At 35.3% G+C, this 27,824-nt stretch overlaps 1 protein-coding gene across 5 annotated transcripts in view; it reads left to right on the top strand.

Moving 5' to 3' along the window:
• The window catches only part of TUSC3 (tumor suppressor candidate 3), a 275,406-nt gene that overhangs the window by 217,921 nt on the left and 29,661 nt on the right, over nt 1-27,824 (top strand). For all 5 annotated transcript variants that reach the window (XM_043560296.1, XM_043560263.1, XM_043560270.1 and 2 more), the window contains one exon: nt 21,899-21,962. In XM_043560296.1, the coding sequence (XP_043416231.1) occupies nt 21,899-21,962 (64 nt within the window). The remainder of the gene's footprint in view (nt 1-21,898; nt 21,963-27,824) is intronic.

The following is a 27,824-nucleotide window of genomic DNA, read 5'->3' as shown; positions in this document are numbered from 1 at the left end:
TTTGCTTATTCTGATCTTTATTCCTTATCCATTTTGTTGGATCTCTCCTGTATTTTCCTATTCCATGAGCCTCTTTAAAGGACTTAACTATTCTCCTAAGGACACTAAAAGCGATCTTTCTTTTTAGAATCTCCAGGCTAGGGGCGCCTGGGTGGCGCAGTCGGTTGAGCGTCTGACTTCAGCCAGGTCACGATCTCGCGGTCCGTGAGTTCGAGCCCCGCGTCAGGCTCTGGGCTGATGGCTCGGAGCCTGTTTCCGATTCTGTGTCTCCCTCTCTCTCTCTGCCCCTCCCCCGTTCATGCTCTGTCCCTCTCTGTCCCAAAAATAAATAAATGTTGAAAAAAAAAAAAAAAAGAATCTCCAGGCTCTTTTTCTTCAACCGTATCCTCCTTACCAGCCTTCATTCCTGTTAAGCTCTAGTCTCTATTTGGCTGCTACCCATAAAATACTGTGTCCAATTATAAAGTTTTGTTTTCATTTAATGTATTCCACACTTGTTTGCTCCTAAAGTTTCTTACTACTACACCTGTATCCTAGTCTTCACACTCATTAGGCGATCTTCTTTCCTGTGTGAGATACCAAAAGAGTTGCCTGTGCCCCGGAAGTTACTTCCCTAGTTCACTTCAGCCTGGCACCTGTACCCACGAAAATCACACTCACCAAGCTCACCAAGTATTTCCATGTTGTTGAATTAGGTGGACGTTTTTCAGCCATTTTTAAAATTTAATTTATCCTACAGCATTTGCAGGCAATTCTTATTTTTCTAGAATATTCTAAAACTACTCAATGGCAGGAAGTAATATTTTTGCCTTTCTTTAAAAGACCATGCTGCTCTTCACAGAATACAAAAATACTTTTTTGGTAAACAATTGAAAAGACTCAAATAATACAGAACTGTAGGGGTGCCTGGGTGGCTCAGTGGGTTAAGCATCCGAATGTGGCTCAGGTCATGATCTCACAGTTTGTGGGATCGAGCCCCACATCGGACTCTGTGCTGACAGCCTGCTTTGGATCCTCTGTCTCTCTCTTTGCCTCCCCTGCTCGTGCTCTCTTTCTTTCAAAAATAAATAAACATTAAAAAAAAAATACAGAACTATATAAAAAAAACACAAGCCTCCTTTTCATTACTCTCCTATCAGCTTGTAAAATTTGTTCTACAGGTAACTGGTTTACAGTTTTATATGGATCTTCCCAATTGCTTTTCTGTATATCTCCACTTGTAGAAAATATATACATATGTGTAATAGGTATAATTTGTGTTTATAAGCATTTAAAGTTAATAAAATAGGAGAAGACATTTGGAAACAATATATCTGATAAGGAGTTGATATCCAAAATTTATAAATAAATCCTACAACTCAGTAACAACAAAAATAATTAGAAAATAGGAAGAGGACCTAAATAGACTTTTTGCAAAGAAGACATACAGATGGCCAAGAAACACATGAAAAGATGCTCAGCATCACTGATCATCAGGGATATTTAAATCAGAACCACAATGACATACCACCTCATACTTGTCAGAATGGCTGTTATCAAGACGACAAGAAATGACAAGTGTTGGTGAGGATGTAGAGAAAATGGAATCCTCCATACCCTGCCAGTGGGAATGTAAATTGAGAAAACCATTGTGAAAACCAGTGTGTAGGCTCTTTAAAAAGTTGAAATGCCTTGGAATCCAGATATTCTCCTTGTGCACATGTATCCAAAGAAAACAAAAACACTAATTCAAAAAGATATGCACCCTATGTTCACTGTAGGATTATTTCCAATAGCCAAGATAACGGAAGCAACCTAGGTGTTCGTCAGTAGCAGAATAGAGGAAGATGTGTATATACACAGTGGAATATCATTCAGCCCTAAAAAAGAATGAAACCTTGCCTTTGTGACAACATCTGTGGACCTGTAGGGTATTATGCGAAGTGAAGTAAGTCAGAGAAATATGGATACCATGTGATTTCACCTATATGTGGAATCTAAAAAACACAACAAAACAAAACCAGAAACAGACTCACAGAGACAGAGAACAAACTAGTTGTTGCCAAAGGGGAAGGGGGGAGAGGAATAGGGTGAAACAGATGAAGGGGATTAAGAAATACAAACTTTTAATTATAAAATGAGTCTCACAGAGATACAAAGCACAGCATAGGGAATATGGTCAATAAGACTGTAGTATGGTGACAGATGGTAACTAGACCTATTGTGATCATTTCATGATGTATAAAAAATATCAAACACTATGTTGTACACCTAAAGCTAATATGACGTGTGTCATTTATAATTCAGCAAAAATAAACCATAAACAGAATACAGTTGTTGCTCATGCCCTAAACAACAAAAAAGTATTTTTAAGAGTAAAATCCAAACATTAAAAAAAAAATGTTGCTATTATTTTTCAAAAGGAAGCTGACGATGAGAATTTCAACCATCAGAATCAACGATTGAAAGATTTTAAGAAAACTAGCAATTTTTGTCATTTGGAACATGTATTATTTTGCCAGGAGTGCCATAACAAAGTATCATAGATTAAAATTTTGTGATTTAAGCTCCCCATTTTCTCAAAGTTCTACAGGCTAGAAGTCTGAGATAAGGTCTCAGTGGGGAGTTTTTGGAGCCCTTTCCCTGTAGCTTATAAATGGCTTTCTTTTCTTCCCTTCCCTTTGTCTTTATGTGGTCCTCCTCCTGTTCATGTCTGTATCTTAATCTCCTCCGCTTAAAAGGGCATCAGTCATACTGGATGAGGGCTCACCCTAATGACCTCATGTTAACTTAACCTCTTTAAAGACCTTGTCTCCCAATACAGTCACATTCTGAGGCTCTTGAGTTTAGCACTTCAACATAGGAACTTGGGGTCTAGTGACACAATTCAGCCCATAAGAGAGCATTACCATCATAAAAACATTTGTTAACAAGTTTTCTCATAAAAACTTTTAGTCACTTATTCAAGCACTTGGTCTCATTTGGAAAGTGCTTAATGGACTACAAATTTCATGTTAATGTCTTGCAGATTAAAGGCACTTCCAGCGAAAGTGCGCCTTAAAGGAAAGTGGCTCTTCATTGAAGCTTTTAGCAGGTGTTCACGGTTAAGAGTAACTTTCAGTACTCCCACCTCGCTTGCTGAGTGCGGGATAGATATCCTCACTGGTGACATAAGGCATTTTGAGAAAGTGTACATCAAGTGCACAGTGCATCGTACAGAGTTCATATTCTGGGTGTTACCATTACTATGTTCCGTTGTTGGGAGTATGACAACACAATTGTTGTTGTAGCCCTTTACCTCAAACACATTTATAAAGGTTTTGGAATAATCAACCTGTCAATTTATGTAAATAAAAAGTATTGCAAATACAGAATTCTTTTGTTTTGAAATTTTCATTTTTGAAACCCAAGTTTGTTGAAGGAAGTTATTATGCTGTCACCAAAGATAGAGGAATGAAACACATCGCCATCTTAGGTTCTTCAACCATAAAGCTATTTCATTACTTCAAATGTATACATTATAATACAGATACTATATGTTTAGTCATACCTGGTAAATTATAACTGCTGGAAATGCCTATCAGAGGCTTTAGAGTTGATAACAAACTGGTTCTTAAGTAACCATACTAATGAAAAGTTGTGAGATATCTTAAAGCATCTGGTATGAATCCAAAGCAGATATTTCAGTACTGAATAAATAAAAGCCTAGGTTATATTTCTTTCTTTTAAAAAAAAATTTTTAATGTTTGTTTATGTGAGTGGGGGAGGGGCAGAGAGAGAGGGAGACACAGAATCTGAAACAGGTGCCAGACTTTGAGCTGTCAGCACAGAGCCCCATGAGGGGCTCGAACTCGGGAACAGCAAGATCATGACCTGAGCTGATGTTGGACCCTCAACAGACTGAGCCACCCAGGTGCCCCAGGTTATATTTCTTTCTTAGCATGAACGGTAAACAGATAGTTTTTTGTTCTCTACCTGCTAACTTTTCTTTCAGTATAATCACAGTTTTATTAATAATTTACGATAGTATGATGGACTCACTTTTTCTGCCTATTTTTTCCAAATAATAATTTTTAACTAATACCTCCATTTTGTATTGATTTATATTTTGTATACAGAAAAGTGCAAAAGTTATAAATGTGTAATTTAAAACAAGTTTTGACTGTGCTTTCCCAGTGGAGAATTTGTGAATGCCCTGTTCCTCCTCCTGTGTATTTCTGATAAAGGACAAATCTTAGGGATCTCTTACGAATTAGCCAGTTAAAAAAGAAAAGAAAAAGCATACAGTTAAAAGAGAAGTACTCTTAGCGTTTACAGTAGGTATACTTAACAGGATCACACTCAGTAAGTGAAAGTAAATTTTGATATTTGCAAGCTAACATAAGTGTTTTAAATCTATGAAGAAAGTGTCAGTGTTTTAAAAATAGAAGTCTATACAACAAAACTGATTTATGTATAAAAATGGATTAAGTGGGGATGCCTGGGTCTGACTTTGGCTCAGGTCATGATCTCGCGGTCTGTGAGTTCGAGCCCCACGTTGGGCTCTGTGCTAAGGCTCGGAGCCTGCAGCCTGTTTCAGATTCTGTATCTCCCTCTTTTTCTCTTCTCCCCTGCTCATGCTCTGTCTCTCTCTTCTCAAAAATAAATAACCTAAAAAAAATTTTTTTTAAATGGATTAAGTGCATACAAGTAATGCATTAATTACTAATGATGGAATGCACTTTTGAAATCGCCAATGAAATACTACTTTTTAGATTTTATGGTTATAGTGCATACTAATAACCACCAAATATTTGTTAAAAATCTAATTAGCTTTTTAAAAAATGCTTACTTTGAGATTATTATTTAATGAACTCACTATAAATCTAAAAACAGTAAACCCTGGTTTAATTAATTTTAAATGACATTCACTGTAGTTGTTTAAATAATCACTCTTTTTCTCTGAGATTTCTATAGATCAGAGTTTAACTGTTCTTCTTGCCAGTTTGAAGAATTTAACTTCAGTGTTAGCTTCATTTGAGACATTAAAAAAACAAAACAGGAAATTGTCAATAGATGTTCTAGGTTTTTATTTTAAATTCCTGAATACACTAAATATACAGATTCTTATAATCATTTTACTCTAAGGTTTTAATGTATTTTATATTTCGACTGTTTTAAAATATGTCAAAGTATTTGAACACGTTCTTTTTTTTTAAAGTAATGTTTTCTGTTTGTATCCTATAAATAATATATCCTTTTTCCTGAAATAGATAGGATTCTGGACTTAAAATTCACGTGAACAACACTAAAATTATAGGTAATAAATATTATAGTTTGAGAGCAATAAATATTACCCGAAGCAATATTCTTGGGGAAAAATTTATTAAAAGATGGGGAATTTGAGTTTGCCTTAAAATCGAGGTGACTTTTGGTTAACCAGTAAGTAATAATAAATAAATGAATAAAGCTCATTCCTTGGTGCTTTAGGAATCTGTAGAGAGGTGGAAATGAGGATAGTATTTTTAGGGGCTGGGATCAGATTTTGTTTACTAAAACATGATTTTATATATGGAGGAGGTAGAAGGGAAGGCGGTGGGGGGGGGGGCACGCAGGGGGAGGTGAGAGACAGAGAACAAGAGAGAAATAATGTGAGAAAAATTGTGTGTGATCTGCCTATCTCCAGACCCCTTCCCAGTAAGATCAGGTAAACGATTTTGCTTCCCATCCTCTGTTGATCTCCTTATTACATTCCACCAGTTCAAAATTATCTCCCAATATCTGTAACTCATCTTAACGTAAAATACACTGAACTAGGGATCCTGTTTGCAGTTAGCCATTTTCGGGGTTTTTCTCTTCCAGTTTATATACAGTAATTTCGCCTTTTATATTTCACTGAAAGGCACTGTACACATAGCTAAATTGATAACCAAAACTATAGAGTCCTTACTAAATGCCATGCAACTTAGTAGCTACTTTTACTAATTTATGATGTTCAATCCTGTGGCATTTCTCAATAAGAAAGATACATTATTCCCATTTACAAAGGAGGTAACTCCAGCACAGATTTCAAATCTTGGTCTAGTAAATCTTCAGTGCTAAGCACAGTGCTCTCGCTCTCTTTGGCCTGTGTAATTACATATCTCTTTGTGCACATACACTCTTTCCTTTTGAGCCAAAGTACTTTCTTTTGTATTTACTTGTTTTTCTCATCTTATGAAGTATAAGTATCTTTTACTCTTAAGTTCTGAATAGGCATTTGTTGTATTGACGGACTGATTGACTCAAAGATATCTGGCTCATATTGCCCAGGCCTCTCAGCAGTTTTAAATTTTCAAAGGTCTGTGAGCAATACACTGATCAAAGTGGTGATTTTGGAAGATTTATCTAGAAGTGAGAGATTAGAGAGGAAAGATTAGAAAGCCCATAATCCAAGCATGATATGATCAGCATTCAAACAGAATCAGTTGTGTCAAAGTAATAGATAAATGGCAAATATAGAATAGGAAGTATTCACTGGCTTTGTGATTCATGTAGGCACAGATGTTGAAGTTGAAACGGAGATCAGAAGAGTGGTTGTATTACTCAGAGAAGCTTGGAAGTCTGGCAAAGATAAATTAGTTTGTGTGGAGAATATTGACATTTATTTGACTATATTTTAAAGTGTTAGGGAATTCAAGTGGGATTACTCAAATAAATATATACAACTCATAGTTAATAAAAGGTGAAAATATAGACGTGACTGGAAAGAGGTCTCATACAGAACTGTTGGATTTAAAAGTATGAATCATTTAAGAGAAAAAAGGAGAATAGAGTAGTGTAACATATCTCTTTTGTAATTAAAGTAGGTTTACCATTTTAGTGACCTCTTTATTTTAATAAACTCATATAACTGAATCTGTAGACTTTGTTTTAAATTCCTATTTCCACAAATGAATGTAAATGTCCTCTGCATGTGTCATTATAAATACTAGAATGTATATATTTACCATGAATTTTGAACTACATTTTTACTACCCATTCATTCTATCATTTATAGTTGCAGATTCCTCTTACATAAAAACACAAAGGAAATAAGAAATACTCTTCTTTCTTCAAAATATATCCAGGTTCAGATCACTTCTTAAACACCTGCCATCAACCTTCTTTAAATTATCAATGTTTTGTGTCTGGATTACTCTAGTAACCTCTCTCTGGTCTCTGTGCTTCTGTCCTTGCTCCATTATAGTCTGTTCTCAGCATAGATCATGTTACTCTTCTGCTCAGAACCTTCCTATTACGGCTTCCCACAGAACTCACAGTGGAATCTAAGTCCTTGCCAACCCACGGACCTTCCTTGAACACATTTCTACCTTAAGGCTTTTGCTCTGACCATTTGTCCTTTGTCTGATTGGTATGGCTAACTACTGTCCTTAGTGTACGATTTATTTTATATTATTTATACATTGTTTCTTGTCTATCTCCCTCCGGTTTCCTGTTTCCAGTTTCCTACCCACCCCCCACCCCCCCCCCCCATGACTGTAAGCCCTTGAGGCCAGGGATATTTGCTCCGTTAACTCTTTTACCTCAAGTGCCTAGAAATGTACCTATCACATGTTCGATATTCAGTAAATATTGACAGAATACAAGAACAGTAATAGCTAACACTTCAGGCTTACTGTTATACCTTTTAAAAAGCTTTGAATTTTTACAACAACCTAGTTTTATAGGTGAAGAAACTGACCCCATAGGTTGATTAAATAACATGCCCAATCCCTCAAACTCGAATTCAAACCTAGCAGCCTGGTTTGGAACCATTGCTCCCAACAATTAGAGTGTGGTACTTCTATTGAAGATTATTGTGGTTGGTGCTATAAGGTTTTTATAGTAGAACATGAAGTTGTATAGCAGCTTGTTCTATGCAAAATACTTCTTACATAACTGAATTCACATTGATAGTACACTGAGTAAAGACGAATGTTGATCATTTGTAGCCTTCAGATAGTAAGTTGAAGGAAATGGAAAATTAAACCAAGAATTTAATGTCTCATTTGGCAGATTAGCACGTTCAGCCAGTAACATCCATCATCAGTTAAACCCATTCTCAAGGCCTGCAAAACCATGTTACTGTCAAATGTGTTATATGGGCCTAATACCTGAATCCTTATCAGTCTCATTTTCATTTCTTGGACAGGTTTCATTTATCATACCTTTGTACTATATTTCATATCAAATGTCAAGATAGAGTCTCTGATGTCAAAGATTTAGAGGCAGTGATTTCCCAGTTTCACTCATCAAAATGCAGTGGTCCTAGACATATGGAGAAAATGGATGACACTGGACTTTTAAAGCAATTGGGAAACTTCAGAGAAAGTGTCGTTATTAAGACAATTTAAGTTCCAAGGATATAAACCAAAGCTTTCTGAAGAACGAGACTAGAAGAACTGTCATAGCAGGTAGTCCAGCGTGATGTAATGGGACTCAGACTCAGCAATATTTTGCTCAGACTGCAATCAGTGAGGCACCAACACGAATAAATACAAAGTACAAATAATGATCCAAGGATGATTTAACAGAGATGTGCTAAAAGATTCATTATTAAGGAATAATTGTCTGGCCACCCAAAGCATTTGTCATCCACGTAAATATGCTTACATGTATAGAATTATCAAAGAATGAGCTATCTTGGGAGTACTAAGAATGGAGATGTGGACATCCATTTTCATAGACACATGAAAAAAAAGCAGAGAAGTCTAAGAAACTTTGCTTCAAAAGAGTGATTATTGTTTATTTTTTGTTTAAATGCCTTTTATAGACTTTGCTTGATAATAACCCCTTTTTTATCACATAATATAGCTTCGTAAGTAACAAAAAATGATCCGTGCTAGAAAAATAAATTACAGAGAAGTTAAATTGCTTTCCTAGGGGAAAGCATTCAATTTCTTGGCAAAACTGGAACAGGGCACAGAGAAGCTCTGTTCCTAATACATGTCTTAGACCAGTCACAGGGCCAAAATATTTGGTGATAAAAATGAGTGATTTTATTTTTAACACAGAGTAAGATGTAAAATGTAAGCTACGTTAGTTTTTTTTTATTGTTGTTGTTCTTGCATTTTGGATTACTTTTATAATAATGACTTGGGAGTATTAGTCTTCTTCATTGGTTGCTTATTTTTGAGGATAAAAAGACAAAAAAAAACCATACATTTTGATCATGCTTAGCATATATACCTGATTTGATGGAACTACCAAAGCTTTTACATTGTAGATTTACGTATTCATTATATCTCACATTAAAAGCTATCCAGTTGGATTTTAAAATGCTGAAGATTCTAACAGATAACTTCTTCTGAACATTTTATTTAGTTACAAAAGAAAATTCTTTGAGAATAATTATACTAAGCGTTTCAAGTTTTCTTTTGTTACTGAATGAAATGAAAACTGTAGTAAGCTGAGAAATGTGTCGTCAACAAAATATTAATTCCTAAAATCACTTAGAAGTGACAGGATCTTTAAAATTTGTGCCATATGCTTGGAAGAAACAGTCTTACTATATTTTTATTCTCTCAACATTTTGAAAGTACAAATGAGAGGTTTATCTCATTGGTCATATCATCAGTTCTGTTCAAAAAGTAAAAGGTGCTTTCCCAACACTATTTATCCCCAGTTGCTCTCACTAGTGTCTGGGGCTTAGGGTTGTTTTATGTTTACCCTAGAAGTTTTCCAGCCCCGCATTCTATGTTCTCATTGGTTGACCTTCTAAGAAGGGGCAATTATAATGAACTATTGCAGCATATTCTCCTTAGGATTTCCTTAGTATTGGGTTGACTGCTTTTTTTTTAATTCTGTTTTGTTGTTACTTTCTGCCCCGCCCCCACCCTGCTACCTTACAGTATATGAACTACCGTCTCATTGACTCTGTAAATTCAAGTCAAGTTCATAATGGGAGAGATTTGTCTACTCCACTATCAGAGCCCACAACTCTGTGGAGAAGGGTTTGAGTAGGACCAACCACACCCTTTGTAGCCTTAGGCCACAGTTATTCTAAAACTGTCAACTTTTCTTAAGACCCCAGTTAGGAGGTGCTAGCCCACCGTTTGGTTTTAACAGGCTCACTTTCTGCCTCCCCGTAACTTTTACCCTGTGTTGTTTAGTGTTCTAGAAAATATCCCATAATACCGGACGATTGAAATCTGAGTTTAGACTTGTGCTGTGGTAACATCTGTTGGTCACCTACCTGACAAGCATCAGGTAGTTTTCCTGTTGCTTGAGTCCAGTTTGTAGCCAGCACCCTTGTTATGGGCTCCCATCCCTAGAGCTAAATGACTATGTTTGAAACAGCAATTCCTTATTGTTTGCAGAAACAAAACCCCTTCCTACTCGTAAGATGTTTTCTGTGGATATGCAGCAATTCTTTTATTACCTGAAACCAAACTTCTCACTAGTAAGATTTTTTTTCTCCATACCTAGCCTTTTTGACAACTTTTAAAGAATTACGCATTCCCTTCTTCCTATACAGCCTCTTACAAAGTGTAGATGTATAGAAATGGCCTTCAGCTCATGAACGGTGCAAACTTCTGGTACTACCAGAGGCCTGTTTATTGTATTACAATCTCCACATATGAAGTCTGAGAATCTGTTTTATTAAACAGATATCCCAGGTGAGTGTCATGCACACGCCTTTTGAGAATCGCTGACCGACATTAAAGAGGTCAGGCTTTTTGATATGCAAATAAACAAAAACTGAAGAGATTCTTTTTTGCAATATGGCTGGGGCAGGTATGGGTTTCACACTCCACGACTGGTCACGCAGTAAGTTCGACTGGAACAGGGCTGAAAGATGCCCTAAAATTTCAGTTAATGAGAGAGTGGTAGCTTATTGCTAACAGCTGTCAGATTCAATACTTTGAGAGGCAAACAGATTCATCACTGTTTACATGAACTGTTTTATGTCTGTTGTAATTATTTTTTAGTTTAGGCCAAATATTTAATGAAGTACTTAGGAATTTCAAGCATGATGTAAGTGTAGCCTCTGGAGAAATCAAACACAGTGGCATTCTTTACCACCTAGATGTAGATAATACCTATTTATATCTTTTCTTTCAGGCAAATCCAGAAGGACTCAGCTTAGCTATTCTGTGATCTGTATCACATCTGTCATTTGGTGGAGAAGCCTAGCAAAAACTAGTGCTACCTTAGAAAAGTTGATGTAGGCTGATGACGAAAAAGACAATCACTAAGGAAAAGTTTAGAAATGTGTAACTATCAAAAAAATTGGGCAGTCTTGTATTCCAATGTCAGAGTGATAAGTACCTTGGGATTTCAGTTTGTTTTGTACGGTAATAGTGGTGACCCAGGATACTTCCTTTTGCCGTTAAACAGAGCTCTGTCTGCCTTCCTACCTGCCTTCCTTATCTCACGCTTTGTTTTTACTAGAGACTCAATTAATTGCTTCCATCTCCAGCAGGATTATAGTATATCATGCAGGGAAGATCATAGGACACCTGTAAGTATTTTTGTTAAGGTACAGTGTCTTATTTAGTGTTGAAATTAATGGTTCAAAAGATTCCTTTCCTGGGAATTAATATTCCCGTAAAGAAACTGAAAAAGAAATAACAAAAATCATTCCATTATCATATTCTGTGTACCTTAGCACACAAAGGAGACTCAGGATGAGGATATCATTACTGCAGTCCAACTAACATACACATTTGGAAATACCATCTCATTTACTTAGAACTACATACTAAAAAAATGGTTGATTCTATCATACACAAAAAAAATGGGCCCCTCATTCTACATAGCATTTGATCTGTTGTCCTGGAACTAGGAAGTACTATATAAGGGACTAAAAAAGGCTATAAGGATTCACAAAGGTAATTTTTCACAATATGTGCAAGAAGTGGGGAAAAAAGTGGACGGAAAGGAAATTTACACGCCATTTGAGTCAAACTGCTTGAAAATACTGGGCAGAAAAAATTCACATAAGATGCTAAAAGATAATCCCTGCACTGTTTCTTCTAGAAGTTGACAAGTTCTGGGTTCATGATGCAATCACGTATTTTAATTTTTTTTTAATGTTTATTTTTGAGAGAGAAACAGAGAGAGAGAGACCGGGGGAGACACGGAATCCAAAGCAGGCTCCAGGCTCTGAGCTGTCAGCACAGAGCTCGATGTGGGGCTCGAGCTCAAGTGGCAAGATCATGACCTAGGCTGAAGTCAGACCCTTAACTGCCTGAGCCACCCAGGTGCCCCTGCAATCATGTATTTTAAAGTGAAAGGACCAAAAGCACTTTTGGGATTTGACCTTGAACTGAGACACCTTGCCATTTGGGTAACACTCAACAATATCAAATCTTCACTTCATGCATTTGCCATTTTCTTGGTGTCTTAGTGATTCTTTTACAATAAATTACATTTTTAAAAATGATCAGAGTTTTAAACTTATATCTCTCTAGGATTGGTTTAAGTACACTTTCGGTTTTTTCCCCAACAAGGAACTTACAGGCCAAAGCAGATAGATAATCCATGAATAAGGGAGAAATAACAACTAATTTGATTCCTATGTATTATTGTATTTGAAAGAGTTATTTCCTGGCTTAGATATGTTAGTGAAGAACTTTTTGTTTTCTGCTTACGTTAATATTTGGTTTTGCTCCAAAGCCCATTTAACTGAAACAGTCTTTGTTCAGGTTCATCAAACAGGTTGGTTGTTTAGAGCTTGCTTTTGCTCCAAGGCAAATAATTTTAATATCAGCTTGGAAGTTTAAAAAAAGTAATTAGTCACTGACAGAACTTAACCCAGACATAATCTGCTAATTGACTACCGATAGGCATAACTCAATGGCCACTGTGTTCATTTGTGAGTCATAACTGAGAGTGGAATTTTGAAATTTTGAAATAATTAATGGTAATAATGATAGATAATATTTACTGAGTGCTTACTGGGTTTCAGGCCTGATACTATTTCACGTGTATTACCTAATTCACCTCTCACATTTTGTTTTTTCAACTCAAATAGTTGTTTCCAGTTGAACAGTTTGAGGCTTAAAGTAATTTTGTTCAAGGTCACACCTGTGGCAGATCCAGGATAGGGATTCCACTCAGGCATTTTGATTGAAATGTGTCTTTCAGTGTCTTTGTTTTATAGATTAGGAAACTGAGACCCAAATGATTGAATTGACCAAGATTAACAACTAGCTTGTTAATATCTATTCAGTTCATCAGCACTAGAAACCTAGACCCTTGACTCTAAGTTCAGTGTACTTTTCATCACACTAGCTTCCTTCTCCGGCAACAAACTGTTGGTCCATACTAGCCAATTACTGCCAAAATATTTCAGTGTATAACAGGACCCTGTAATGATTATTCAAAACCAACACAGTTTTGAGATATTGAAAGAGCAGAATGACTGATGTCATTTTCCCAAGAATCTTGGAAAAAGTTAAGTGAAATGAGATTCCTTTAATCTACTGACCTATACTATATTTAGCTTAATTTGTTTTCTTTTCTGAAACGGTTAGATAAGAGGTATTAGAACCATTGTATTAAAACATACTAATTTTTCTTTTTTGTAATTTTTTTAACGTTTTTATTATTGACAGACACAGAGCGTGAGCAGGGGAGGGGTAGAGAGAGGGGGAGACACAGAATCTGAAGCAGGCTCCAGGCTCAGAGCTGTCAGCACAGAGCCCGATGCAGGGCTCGAACTCACCAACCATGAGATCATGACCTGAGCCGAAGTCAGTCGCTTAACCTACTGAGCCACTCAGGCACCCCTTAATTTTTATTTTCAAGTATGTTGCTTGGAATTAAGATGAGTCCTATTCATATGTATTATTTATTTATATTATGCTATGCAAAATTCAAATCATCTAATTTTTCTTCTGAATAAAGTGGCCTTTAAGTAAGTGATATCAAGGTAATGAACTTCCTGATACAGTAATTTTTATGAACCAGTCTTTAATTTTGGTTTATATAAAGTGTTCAATGGACTGGACAAGTGAAGAATATTTATATTCATGGTTTGCTAAAACATTTGATCTCTGTAGAAAAACTCTACAGAGTAGAGTAGATCTCTGTAGGTATGTATCCAGTATCTGAGACCATGCTGATTTTCTTCTTGAGTAGCATTCTGTAATGCATTGTGCTTATAAATATGTTAAATATATAGTCAGGATGAAATTACCATTCGTTACTAATATTTCCCTTATCAGAATTAGTAAAAAATCAAAAAAAGGAAGTGATGTAAATTAATACCATGCTAAAGCTGCAAGGAAACATTACTTGATGTTTCTTCTTTGAGAGGATCTTGAAAGTATGTGCATTAAATACAATATTTTAAGACCAGTTTAAAAATCATGCACCTTAGCTCATTTTTAATTGGATTAAGTCATTACTTTGGGTGGCACCATAAATGAAACATAACTATTTTCTTGGAGGGAGGAAGGGGGAGAAGAAGTGGGTGAGGGAAAGAGAATCCCAAACAGGCTCCTTGCCCAGTGTGGGGAAGGGGGTGTTGCTCATTCCCACACCCATGAGATCACTACTTGAGCTGAAGTCAAGGGTCTGAGGCTCAACCGAGTCACCCAGGGACCCCATGAAAGATAACTATTTCTAAGGTCAGTGCATAAGACCTTTGGAATGTTGATTTGTGCTTTTATTTTTGTGTTTGCTTTTATGGCTTTTAGTGTGTGCTAATAATCTCTGTTTTACTTTGGTAGACAAATTGTGTTCTCACAATTAAATGTGTAAGTCATGAAAATATAGTTTTTTGGGCTTTTGGTTTTCTGTTTTATTATGCTGGGTCTTCATTGCCTGCGTTGGTACCTGGTATGTAATAATTGCTCAGTAAAAATTTATCAAATGAATTCTCCTTTATTGAATCCTGAAGTCTTTTGTAGTATCTGGGTTTGAAGTGATTTTAATGACTAAAGAGATGGATAAAAGTCATGTTAGTACAGGTTCCTGAATATCATCTTTTTAAATGATCAGTTCAACATACTGAATTTTCCTATAAAAATAAAATGATTTCTGAATGGTATTTAGGCATGTTTGTCTAATGTTTAAAAGATTCAATTACTTTGGAATAAAGACCTTAAAATGATTTGTCCTTGATTATATTTGATTATGTACTGTAAAGAAAGCCAGATGCTATGCAGGTTACTTACCTTGACATTATCTTATTTAATTTTTAGGCCTATATTTTGGGAAATATCTTCCTATTCCTATTAAAGATGTGAAGTTCAGTAATTTTTTCAGGATAACATAGCTAGCAAGTAGCAGATTCAAGACTATCCCTAAGCCTTTACTCTGTCCTGCCTCATGTATACAAGAAGTAAGCCTGCAAGTATTATAGGTCTGGTATAGTGAAGTAAGCCTCTAAGGACCAACAGTAGATTTTCTAAATCTAGCTGTATTTTTTAATTAGGTAGAAGTATGTAGATTCTTTGGCATTGTGATTAGAAGTGGAAAATAGATTACATGATATATTTTTCTCACACATTTAAGAAAGAATTGAACGGTTCTGAATAGGATAATGATATAGATTCTTGTTAGTTTTAGCAGGATTAATCTGGCTGGCAAATAGATTATAGGGTAGAGGCAGGGAGAAGAAAGAAACTATTGCAATAATCTAGATGAGAGATGGTGACTGCTTAGACCAGACAATAAGTCCTGGACTTAATCTTTGGGCGCTTTTGCCAATGCTTCATAGAAGTAGTTACAAGTGGTTGAATTTGGAATGGATTTTGAAAGTAAAGTCAGTGGTATTTTCTGAATGATTGAAGATAGAGGAAGAGAGGGAGGAGAAAAGAACGAACTAAGATGATTCCAAGTTTTGGCCGAAACAACTGGAAAAATCATGTTGCTGATTCTGGGATAGATAGGGAAGCACATCAATTTTTGTTTGGACCATTTTAAGTTTTGGGCTTCCAAGTGGAATATATTAGTGAAAACTTATCAGACTACCAAGTGAAGATGGCTATGTACAAGAGCAATGTAAAAGTCTGACGTGCTGAGCCGGAGATATAAATGTGGGCATCATCAGTATAAAAATGGTAATTATTAAGGCATTGGGTTGAATAAGAACACCAGGGAGGGTTGAGTATAGAGAACAGACCACAGTCTATGGAGCTCTGAGATTCTCCCAAGTTTAGTTCAGATAATGAGATCGAAGAACCAAGGAGCATGAGGAAGTGGAGCCAGTGAACTAGAAAAATCAAAAGTGGCATCCTAGATGCAAAAATTTTCAACAAAATATTAGCAAACTAAATTCAACCATACATTAAAAGGATCATTTACCACAATCAAGTGGGATTTATCCCAGGATGCAAGGTGCAGCTCAGTGTTCAAAAATCAATCAGTGTGAAACACCAGATTTCCAATAGGAAGAATGAGAAGTACATAATTATCTCAATTGATGGAAGAAAGCATTTGACAAAGTAAACATCTGTTCATGATAAAAACTCTCAACCAAGTGGGTTTAGAGGGAACATACGTCAGTGAGTGCCATATACGGAAAAACCACAGCTGACATCATACTTGGTGAAAAACTGAAAGCTTTTCCTCTAAATACAGGAACAAGAGAGAGATGTACAATGTCAGCACTTTTATTCAACGTAGTAGTGGGAATCCTAGCCATAGTAGTCAGACAAGAAAAAGAAATAAAAGGCAACCAAATTGGTAAGGAAAAAGAAAACTGTCACTATTTGCAAATAACATGATAGTATGTATAAAATATCATAAAGACTTTGCCAAAAAAAACCCCAAAAAAACAAAAACAAAACTACTGGAACTGATAAACGAAATCAGTACAGTTGCAAGATACAAAATCAGTATGCAGAACTCTGCTGATTTTCTATACACTAGTAACAAACTAGTAGGAAGAGAAATTAGGAAGCAATCCCATTGACAGTTGCACCAAAAAAGAATAAATACTGGGGCACCTGGGTGGCTCAGTCAGTTAAGCATCCGACTTTGGCTCAGGTCATGATCTTGCAATCTGTGAGTCCGAGCCCCATGTCGGGCTCTGTGCTGAGGGCTCAGAGCCTGGAGCCTGCTTCAGATTCTGTGTCTCCTTCTCTCTGACCCTCCCCCGTTCATGCTCTCTCTCTCCCTCTCTCTCTCTCTGTGAAAAATAAACTTAAAAAAAAGAATAAAATACCTGGGAATAAACTTAACTAAGGAGGCAAAAGACTAGTACTGCAAAAATTATAAAACACTAATGAAAGAAATTGAAGATGACACAAACAAATGGAAAAAATACACCATGTCCATGGATTGGAAGAATCAATATAATTACAATGTCTGTACTACCCAAAGCAATGTACACCTTTAATGCAATCCTTATCAAAATACCAACAGTACTTTTCACAGAAATAGAAAAATAATGCTAACAAAAATCCCTGAATAGTCGAAAGCAAAATTGATAAAGAGCAAAGCTGGATCACAAGCCCACGTTCCAAAATATACTATAAACCTGTAGCAATGAAAACAGTATGGTACTGGCACAAACATATATATGCTGATCAATGGAACACAATAGAGAGCCCAGAAATAAACCCACAATTTCATGGTCAATTAATCTATGACAAAGGAGGCAAGAATCTCCAATGGGAAAAAAGACAGTCTCTTTGACATGATGTTGGGAAAATTGGACAGATACATACACAAGAATGAAAGTGGACCACTTTTGTACTGTGGACCAAAAAAAAAAAAAATGGATTAAGGACCTAAATGTGAGATCTGATACCGTAAAAATCCTAGAGCAAAGAAGAGGCAGTAATTTCTCTGACTTCAGCCATAGCATCATTCTTCTAGATACGTCTCCCGGGGCAAGGGAAACAAAAGCAAAAATAAACTATTGGGACTTAATCAAAATGAAAAACTTCTGTAAGGAAAGGAAACAACAAAACTAAAACACAGCCTACAGAATGGGAGAAGATATTTGCATATGATATATTCATTAAAGGGTATGTATCCAAAGTATATAAAATAACTTACACAACTCAACACCCAATAAACAGAGAATCCAGTTAAAAAATGGGCAGAAGACATGAAAGGACATTTTTCCAAAGAAGACATCCAGACGGCCAGACACATGAAAAGGTGCTCAGTATCACTCATCACTATTTGAAATGCAAATCAAAAGTACAATGACATATCACCTGTACCTGTCAGAATGGCTAAAATCAACAGCACTGGAAACAAGTGTTGGCAAGAATGTGGAGAAAAAGAATCCCTCTTACACTGTTGGTGGGAATGCAAAGTGGTGCAGCCACTGTGGAAAAACAGTATGGATGTTTCTCAAAAAATACAAAAATAGAATTACCATATGATACAGTAATTCCTCTACTGAGTATTTACCCGAACAATACAAAAACACTAAGGGGCACCTGGGTGACTCAGTTAAGTGTCTGACTCTTGATTTCAGCTCAGGTTATGATCTCACAGTTGGGAGATAGAGCCCCATGTCAGGCTCTGCTCTGAGAGCATGTAGCCTGTTTGGGATTCTCTCACTCTCTCGCTCTCTCTTTCTCTGCCCTTCCCTTGCTCACATACTCTCTCTCAAAATAAATCAACTTAAAAAAATACAAAAACACTAATTTGAAAAGATGTTTGCTCCCCTGGGTTTATTGCATCATTATTTACAATAGCCCTATTATGGAAGCAGCCCAAGTGCCCATCAAAAGATGAAATTATAAAGAAGAGGTGGTATAGATACACAGTGGAATATTACTCAGCTATAAAATGAATGAAATCTTGCCATTTGCAACAACATGGATGGATCTAGAGAGTATGACGCTGGGCAAATAAGCCTGCCGGAAAAATACAAGTACCCTATGATTTCACTCAAAACAAGCAAACAAAGGAAAAAAGAGACAAGCCAAAAGACTCTTAAATACAGAGAACAAACCAATGGTTATCACATGGGAGATGGATGGGAAGATGTGTGACATTGCTAAAGGTGATTAAGAATACACATCATGATGAAGGGAAAAAAAGGTTAAGATGGTAAATTTTATGTTGTATGTTTTTTACCACAATAAAAACAGTTGGAATAAAAATGTATTTCTGTTGATGGAAAAAAGAAAACAAAGTAGATGTGATGTGCGTATGTATACGCACAGAGACATGCCCATATACATAATAGTTGATTAGTACTCAACCATAAAAAATCCTGAGATTTTGCCATGTGCAACTACATGGATGGACCTATAAAGTATTACGCTAATTGTAATATGTCAGGGAAGACATATACCTCAAGATTTCACCTATGTGGAATCAGAAACGAAAACAGATTCCTAAATCCAGAGAACAAACAGATTGAGGTGGGGAGGGAGGTGGATGAAATAGGTAAGAGAATTAAGGGTTACAAACTCTCAGTTACAAAATAAATAAGTCATGGAAATGAAAAGTACAGCATGAGCAGTAGAGTCAACAATATTGTAATAATGTTGTATGGTGACAGATGATGACTACACTTTGGTGAACTTTGAGTAATGTGCAGAATTGTCAAATTGGTGTTGTGCACCAGTGACTAATATATGTCTCAGTTATACTTCAATTTGTAAAAACAGTGGCATCCTAGAGGTCAAGAAAATTTTACAAAAAAAAACAAAAGCGATCACATGTAGCAGATTCTTCAGATAAAGTCAAGTAAGTCTGAGTTATGACCATAGGATTTGAAATGTGGAAGGGTATTGATGACTTTCACCAGAGAAGATTCTTTCTTTAACACAAATATTTTGAAACCACTCATCCAGAAAATATCTTACGTTCTTCTCTAAATTTGTTATTCTTACATAGGCAAACTACTTGGAGGTTGTTCTATAAATTTGAGCATATTATTCTTTATTGTTATATTCAGATATTTCAGTCAGTTATATAAATGTTCATTTTATTTATTGTAATGGTCAAGAGTTAATTATGTGACTGCCAGATAAAGCTTTTATAAAATGTTTCCCTTGATTTTCTTTTAATCAGTTATTGTATACCAGAAAAGACATGGACCTTGGAGGTCATTAGACCCAGGTTTAGGTCTATATTCCACCAATTAATAGTTGTACGATCTTAAGCCAATTAGTTTCTGTAAATCTCAGTTTTCTCCTTTGGAAGATGACAGGATAATAATCATTTTATGTGGCTGCTAATAAGATACAATGTGATAACATACAAAACATGTCTAACAAATGTCCAACAAGAATACGTGCGCCGGATCTGAAATCAAAGAGACCTAACATCAAATCCCAGAGTTTACATCTAGTAGATGTGAAAACTTGGGCACATTTCTCACTTCTCTTAAGCCTTAGTTACCTTGTCTGTAAAATGGCTGTACTAAAAATACTTCTTTTGTAGGATTATTAGAATTAAATAAGCTGTTGTATTTAAAAGTTTTAAGTGTCTTATACAAAGTAAGTGTTTGATAGATGGTAGCTATTGTTATTAGTACTCGCTGGGGTTGTATTTATTATCCTCACAGTTACATTTAAATAATAAAGTCTCTGTTTCTCAGTTTTGAGGGTCTCAGTTTCTAATCAGACTTTAAGTGATGCCAAACATAGCTTATGGTGTTTGTTTTGCTACCTGTTTTTTTTTTTCCATAATTTCACTCTTGTCACTCACTAGTAATGTTAAAACCCTTTAATAATTAGCTGGCAGCTAAGTTAATGATTTTCACAGCTATGCTTGTCTCCATATAAGTACATTTAAAGAATAGAGTCAGCAGAGAACATTTATATAATAGGATTTGTGAATGAAACAGAAATGGTTCTCTTTTAGTCAGTTTGCTTGATGCTGTGCTTAAAGAACACACCTAAACATACCTTCAGATAAGACAGCTGTCCTATAAATTACTGAGATTAGACACGGGAACAAAGACAGTTTAGATCAGAGTAGAAAGGATAGCCTTTAATGAAAATACCAGGGCACAATTTATGACAAAACACAGAAGACTTTATACACTTGAAAAAGATCACAAATTATCTAATTCAGTTCCTGATTTTACAGATGAAGGATTATGCAATTTCTGAGAAATTTGGTGACATGACTCATATGAAGTCCAAGGAGGACTAATTTTCTGTTACTCTTTATAAGAGCATACTCATATATGCTTTCAACTGTATTTATCAAAAATAAAAACAAAAGATTTTGAGAGGGCCAACGTGGTCCTCTGAAATGATAGTTCTGCTTCAAATGTGTTGTGAAATTGAGGACATTAAGTTAGATTATACATGTTATTTTTTTCTTCAATTATTTTTTGATAATCAGAAAACCTAGAAAAGGATTTATATTTAAAGCAAATGCAGTTAATTTTCATAAGATTAACAGCAAAAATAATGGAAGTCAGTGTTTTCAGCAGTAAAATATCCTAGATGGAGATTTGTGTCATATTTTCTGTAATTGACTGATATCAACTGATAATCATTCTTACTAGGTATAGAAAACTGTACATTTCTCATTGTGGCAAAAATTTTAATAATTTCATTTTGAAAAAAAGCCAGTTTGAATGCTCTAATGGACTGAATGCTAATATAACGCTATTTTCTTATTTTAAAACTCTGATAATGTGGAAAAGAGTGATTTAATGTTTGATAAGTCATTTTTTTTTTGCTTAAAGATAAACTTAATTGCTTTGATTTGTATCTTACAGCTTAACAGTAACTCTGGAATAACCATTACATTGTAATCATGTGTTTGTGGTAAACCTTTTAACAAGTTCTATTAAATTTACTTTTGATAATTAAGTTGCTTTCTACAAATAACAGTAATAACTGTAAACAAATGAATATGTTGGGTGATAACTATTTTATTCAAAAGAATTATATATAGAAGATTAATTCGATTTTTTCATTATTTCCCTTCCTGGTATAAAACTACAAAATACAAAAAAAAAAAAAAGTGTACAAAAGACCTGCTTGTCTCTAGATGGTAATTTTTGCTTCTTTGTCTTCTTTTATAGAGCTACATTCATGGAAGCAGCCAGGCTCAGTTCGTGGCAGAGTCACACATTATTCTGGTATTAAGTATCCTTTAAAATACTGACGGATTGAAAAGGGCAAAACCAAAGTTGCATGCTATCAAAGTGACTTTTTTTTTCCCTGACATTAATCAAGATTTTTGAAAGACATTAAATTTTAAACTTTGTTACTTTCCAGTTCCTAGGTTAATTATTTCTAATTACATAATTTTGTTTTTATTCTCAGTCCTTAATAGATTTATAATTGTCTTTTTTTTTTACTAACTATTGAAATCACAGAGTATAGCTTTTGCTCTGTATTGGTTATCTCTGGTTAAAGTCTTGTGGAGTTTTGTGTGGTTTTACCTTAGAGGATCCTAAGGGGGAAAAAAAGTATCCTACAATATAAAAAGCAGACTTTGAAAACATTATCTTAGTACTGGTTCCCTTAAACATTATGGTAAGTCAGAGGAGGGAGATTTAAGATGGTTGGATGTCTTTTTTGGAACATACCAGACTAAATGTTATGAATCAGATAAGAGAGTGCAATTTATGGTTTGGGGGTAAAGGGTCGGAAGATAGAATAGGAAAGAGATAAGGTAAAAGTGTCCAAATAAAAACAAACTCTGAATACTCTTAGAATGGAATAAAGTCACTCTTTAGGTAAACAACTGTTTCTTGGGGAACACTGATGTTTGTGTGTCTTGTGAAATATTTGAAGCCTAATTTTACGTGGTTTTTTTTTTTTTAAGTTTATTTATTTTGAGAGAGAGATAGAGCATGAGCTAGGGAGGGCAGCAAGGGAGAATTCCAAGCAGGCTCCACACTGTCAGTGCAGAGCCTGATAAGGGGCTCGATCACATGAACCGTGAGACAATGACCTGAACCAAAATCAAGAGTCAGACCCTTAACTGACTTAAGCACCCACGCACCCCTTAAATTTATAATGTTGAAAATAGCCATTATCAGGATTTAAAGGGTGATTGTAGTATTGTTTATACATTTGATTACTTTCCTGGTTACTAAGATTCATACTCAACTGCAGTAGTCTAGACCAAATTTTCAGTATTTTATATAATCAGAGATATTTAAGCTTCTAAGGAATCTTCGAACTTATCTAGGCCCAAACCTCATTTTAAAAGTAGGAAAACTAATACCCATAAAGTTTACTTGGCTTGCTTTATATTAGAGGAAAACTAGGATTAGAAATCACTTTTCTTTTTAATGATCTGTTGGTTAAGTTTTATATATGTTACTATGGTCTGTGGCATAGGATTTCATAAGTAAATCTCAGTCATGCCATCTTGAAGTTTTTGTTTTTAATCTGGAAGGAAATGACTAATATCATTAATGTTTGTGTATGTTGCTACCTTATTATACCAGTACGCTTTTTAATTCACCAGCAAATATAGATTTACTACCTTCAGTTTATTTAAGCAATCTATTTTATTTGCATAATATGTGCTGGACAGTGTATCATGTATTGGTATATACTGAGTCTCACATTGATTAAAGTGAAGGAAAGGGGTGGGAAGTGCTTATGGCACATCCGATTCTCAAGAAGCTCTCAAAATCCTCATTTATAGAATCAGGATTATTGAAGTAACCACATGGCACTTCTGTGTGAAGTAAAGGAGATAGCACACAAAAAGCATCTGGTCCTCCCTAAAGGCTGTTGTGTTTATTTTCCCATCAGTTCTGCATTTTTACCTTTCCCCCTTTCCACATGCTTGTGTGGATGTGTGGAATTGTGCAGATCTAGAACCCATTTCTTGCTTGCATTTATTTAGCCGTGTGCTTTTTAAGAAGCTACTATTACGAACATGTTTTTTGCTGTAGTTTGTCTCATAGACTAGAATCCGAAATATCTAGATTTGAAGTCACATTCTCAAGTTCTGTGATCTGGATCATTAAGTGCCAGCTTCTCTCTTCTGACTTTATTATGGGAAGAGATTCATACTTTCCGCACATCAGAGGGGCCTTGGGTGAGAAAATGAAGTATTTCCAAATCTGTTTGTTGGAAAATAAGGGAAGGCCATCTTTACTCTTTACTTTTCTGTTATATACATGTATTTATGAAGCAAAATACATTTGTGTTAAAGCACATTGATAGGAAACAAATTGTTTATTGTGGGTAACATTTTAGCTTTTATTTATTGTAGGCTTTTTTTCCTAACCTGTTTCCATCCTTGATGTAGCATTTTAGCAGTGTTACTTCCTTCAAAGCAGCTAGTCTATTCAACACATCAGGAGTACGTAGCAAAGAGCTGTGTTGAGACCCATCACTGTGTGGCAGGAATCTCCCAGGTTTCATTTCACGGCTCATTGACATCAAGCATGCAAAGAACTTTCACAAGCAGTATGAAGTCTTCCATAGAGATTTTTAACAGCAATACGTAAAAGAGTTAAGAGCACTTATTCTCTTTATGCTACCAAAAATTACTTGTTTTATTTCCCCTGATTTTTTGTTTGCTTTACAGATACCTGTGAAAGAGAAAAGTTGTTTTAAAATGGTCGGCTCATTAAAATTGTTGGTGAAAGTTAAGAAGTAGCCAAGTAATAATTTCTGATTTTATTTTCACTTGGCAGAGTCTACTGCTATTTTTTCCAACTTATCATGTATTTTTTTCCTTTATATGAAAAAAATGTAAATTCCAGATGGTCACTTTTTGTTTATCTGGAGAGAATATGCCTGTTTTTTGGTTTTTCTCCTTCTCATTTAGTAAGCCAGATTACTAGCTGCAATTGCTATATGCAAAATTTGTTGAAAAAACCCTAAGAACAGATGGAGTCATTTGACTTCATAGGTTATAGATTCATATTTACTAAGAATAAGATTTTTCTCCCTATTAGTAGTATTTTATTTTTTCAGTACCTTGTTTGGGGGCGGGGGAAGAACAACAGTTCTAAGTTCATAAGAGAGAAAGAACTATATAAAAAAGGAGTAAGAAATATTTGACATTTTTTTAATTAAAATTGTTTTCAATGTTTTTTAATTTTAATTTTGATTGAGAGAGACAGAATACGAGTGGGGCAGGGGAAGAGAAAGAGGGAGAGGGAAGAGAAAGAGGGAAGAGAAAGAATCCAAAGCAGGCTCCAGGCTCTGAGCTGTGAGCACAGGACCCAAGGTGGGGCTCGAACCCACGGACCATGAGATCATGACCTGAGCCGAAGTTGGATACTTAACCGACTGAGCCACCCAGGTGCCTTGGCATTTTAATAGAGAATATGGGAACTGGGAATAATTTATATAATCCTTACATTTTTCCCAGTAAAAATTCGTTTTTATTTTTTTATTCGGTTATATTTCAACACCTAACGCAAATGTAAGATATTCACTGCTTACAAGAAGGTAGACTGATAGAAAATTAATTGTAATCCAGTGTGACAAATGTTCTAATCATTTCTTGGAAGCAGCAAAAGAAGAAGGAGCCACTCAATGCCTAGAGAACTTGAACTGACTTTTCAGTTGGTTTTGATACAATAGAAAAAGGAGTTTGCCAGACCGAGAATGAGTGAGAATATTCCAGTGGAAGGTCCAGCAGGCACAAAAACATAAAATGTGAGAGAATATTCACAAATGCTGAAGACAAGATCGATGAAAGGTTACTTGGGATGGATAATGAAAATCTTTCCAGCCCTTGCTAAGAAATTGGAATGTTGCCTGAGTCCACCAGGCTGTGGTCTATGTGTGCTTTTGGCTACAGAAAGCCTGACTTCTAGAGTTGGCTTTTACTTTATTTCAACTCTGATCTGTCCCTTAGCTCTCCACATCCTTCAAGTTCTACAGTGTTAAGATGATGACACGAGATAAATATCAGTTGGAAGAAAAGGGCTAATATCAAAGGCAAAGGGCACAGTAGAACAATTTTAACATAAAAATACATATATTCTAAAGAAGATCACATTTGCTTTTCCGATGAGAAATACATTTGTTTTCTATTTATTATGAATATTATTTGACTTTGCATTTGTTTTCGATCTGTGATAGATAGCAAATGTTTTAGAATGTCATTTCCAAGGAAAAACCTACTACATAAAAAAATTAATGATGGATGAAAATTGAAGATAATTTCAGATTTAGATCTCTCTGAGTCTTCTATAACTTGCTAACATTTTTTTCAACATCTGTTCTCATTTATCTTTAAACTGACAATCCTCATTCTCTTCCAAGGAGCAACAGTAAACTTAACATCATGTATAACTGAGAATGGATTATAAGATAGTGCAAATGTATTTGTTACTCATTCAGTAGCATAACTCAGTGCCTCTGGGTGCTGTACATAATTTATACAAACAGCTTCTGTTTTATGTGGGATTATGTCAATATTTTGATTTCTTAAGCAGTAAGAAGGTGATTGACAGATTCAGCAGAGAAACTCAAGTGTGCACAGTAGTTTAAGTATGTATTGCTGTGACATTACTCAATACAAATGTGCAAAGTAATACATGAGGTAGACCAGATGTGTGTGTGTGTAGGCAGACATTAGCAATCTCAGAACAATAGAAAAAGTTTCAGAAACATGGTTTATCCACTATATAGTTCCATCTCTTACTGTAACATTGGGACTCTTCAATAAGACACAGCCAAAATGGCTACACCCACAGTTTAATGGCAGAAAATCAGCTGTTATTTCAGAGTTAGACAGAGAGCCATAGAAGCTATCAGATTTGAAGGGGCTTTCATTTGTCATTCAGCCTTCTACTCAAGGAAGGAAGCCCTACACATCACGTCTCACCGATAATCGTCAAACCTTTTCCTCTTTCTAAAAATTAATACTCTACCTAAAAATTACATTACAAGTGTGACTTTTTTCCAAAGGGTAAGTATTATGTAGGTTCTTTTTTTACGCAAACTGTTTTTTAAATTGATATATTGGAATGGAAGTTAAACAATTCTCAACACTCAGAGGCCTCAACTTAAAAAGGTATGGTTAAAAAAAGAGAGGGAAAGTTGGCTAGTGTAAAGCCATTTCAGTTGAAGTCATACTTCATTACAACTATCAAATGTAAAGTAGGTTCGCAGCTTATTTTTTGGTAAAGCCTAGAAAACTTAAGTTTGTAGGAAACGTTCTGACCCTACTGCTTTGTAACAGAATATTTTACCTCACAGTTAAAGACAACCATATATTTAGTCCCTCCTTTGCTTTAAAATCCTACTTTGGGGTTATATGCAAGTATATACTAAGTTATTGCATTTATTTTCAAGTATGAATAAAACTTCCTCTCAGATATTACAGTGTACAGTATTTTTGGTAGCAACAGTTGACAAACTAGGACCAATGAGGGTCAAATCTAGTCTATCTACTATTTTTGTAAATAAAGTTTCATTGGAACACAGACACACCTATTCATTTATGTATTGTCTATGATTACTTTGCACTACAGCAGCAGAGTTTAGTAGCCATAACGTGATACAGCTTGCACAGACCAAAGTATCTACAGTTGAACCTTGAACAATATGAGTGTGAGGGGTGCCGACCCCCCCACACAGTTGAAAATCCACACAATACTTTTTACTCCTCAAAAATTTAACTATTAATAGCTTTCTGTTGATTAGAAGCCTTACTGATAACATAAACAATCAATACATATTTTGTTATGTTACATACTCTAATCTTACAAATAAAGTAAGCCAGAGTAAAGAAAATATTAAGAAAATCATAAAGAGAAAGTACATTTACAGTACTGTACTGTAGTAACAAAAAAAATTATATAAGTGGACCCTAACACTGCAAATCTGTGTTTTTCAAGGGTCAACTGTACTTTCTGGGCCTTTTCAGAAAACCTTTGTAAACTGCTCTATAGGATGTGTTAATTAAAAAAGAAAAAAACCGACAACCTTATTACCTCAAGAGAGTTGCTACTGACTTTATTATCTTTCCCTGCATTTCTAGCTGTTTTGTTCCTTTTCTCTTGTTGTTTTCAT

The sequence above is a fragment of the Prionailurus bengalensis genome, chromosome B1 (genome assembly GCF_016509475.1).
Source record: "Prionailurus bengalensis isolate Pbe53 chromosome B1, Fcat_Pben_1.1_paternal_pri, whole genome shotgun sequence".
In the NCBI taxonomy this organism is placed as follows: domain Eukaryota; kingdom Metazoa; phylum Chordata; class Mammalia; order Carnivora; family Felidae; genus Prionailurus; species Prionailurus bengalensis.
The sequence above is the reverse complement of the archived record's forward strand: the minus strand, read 5'-3'. Positions and strand labels throughout refer to the sequence as shown.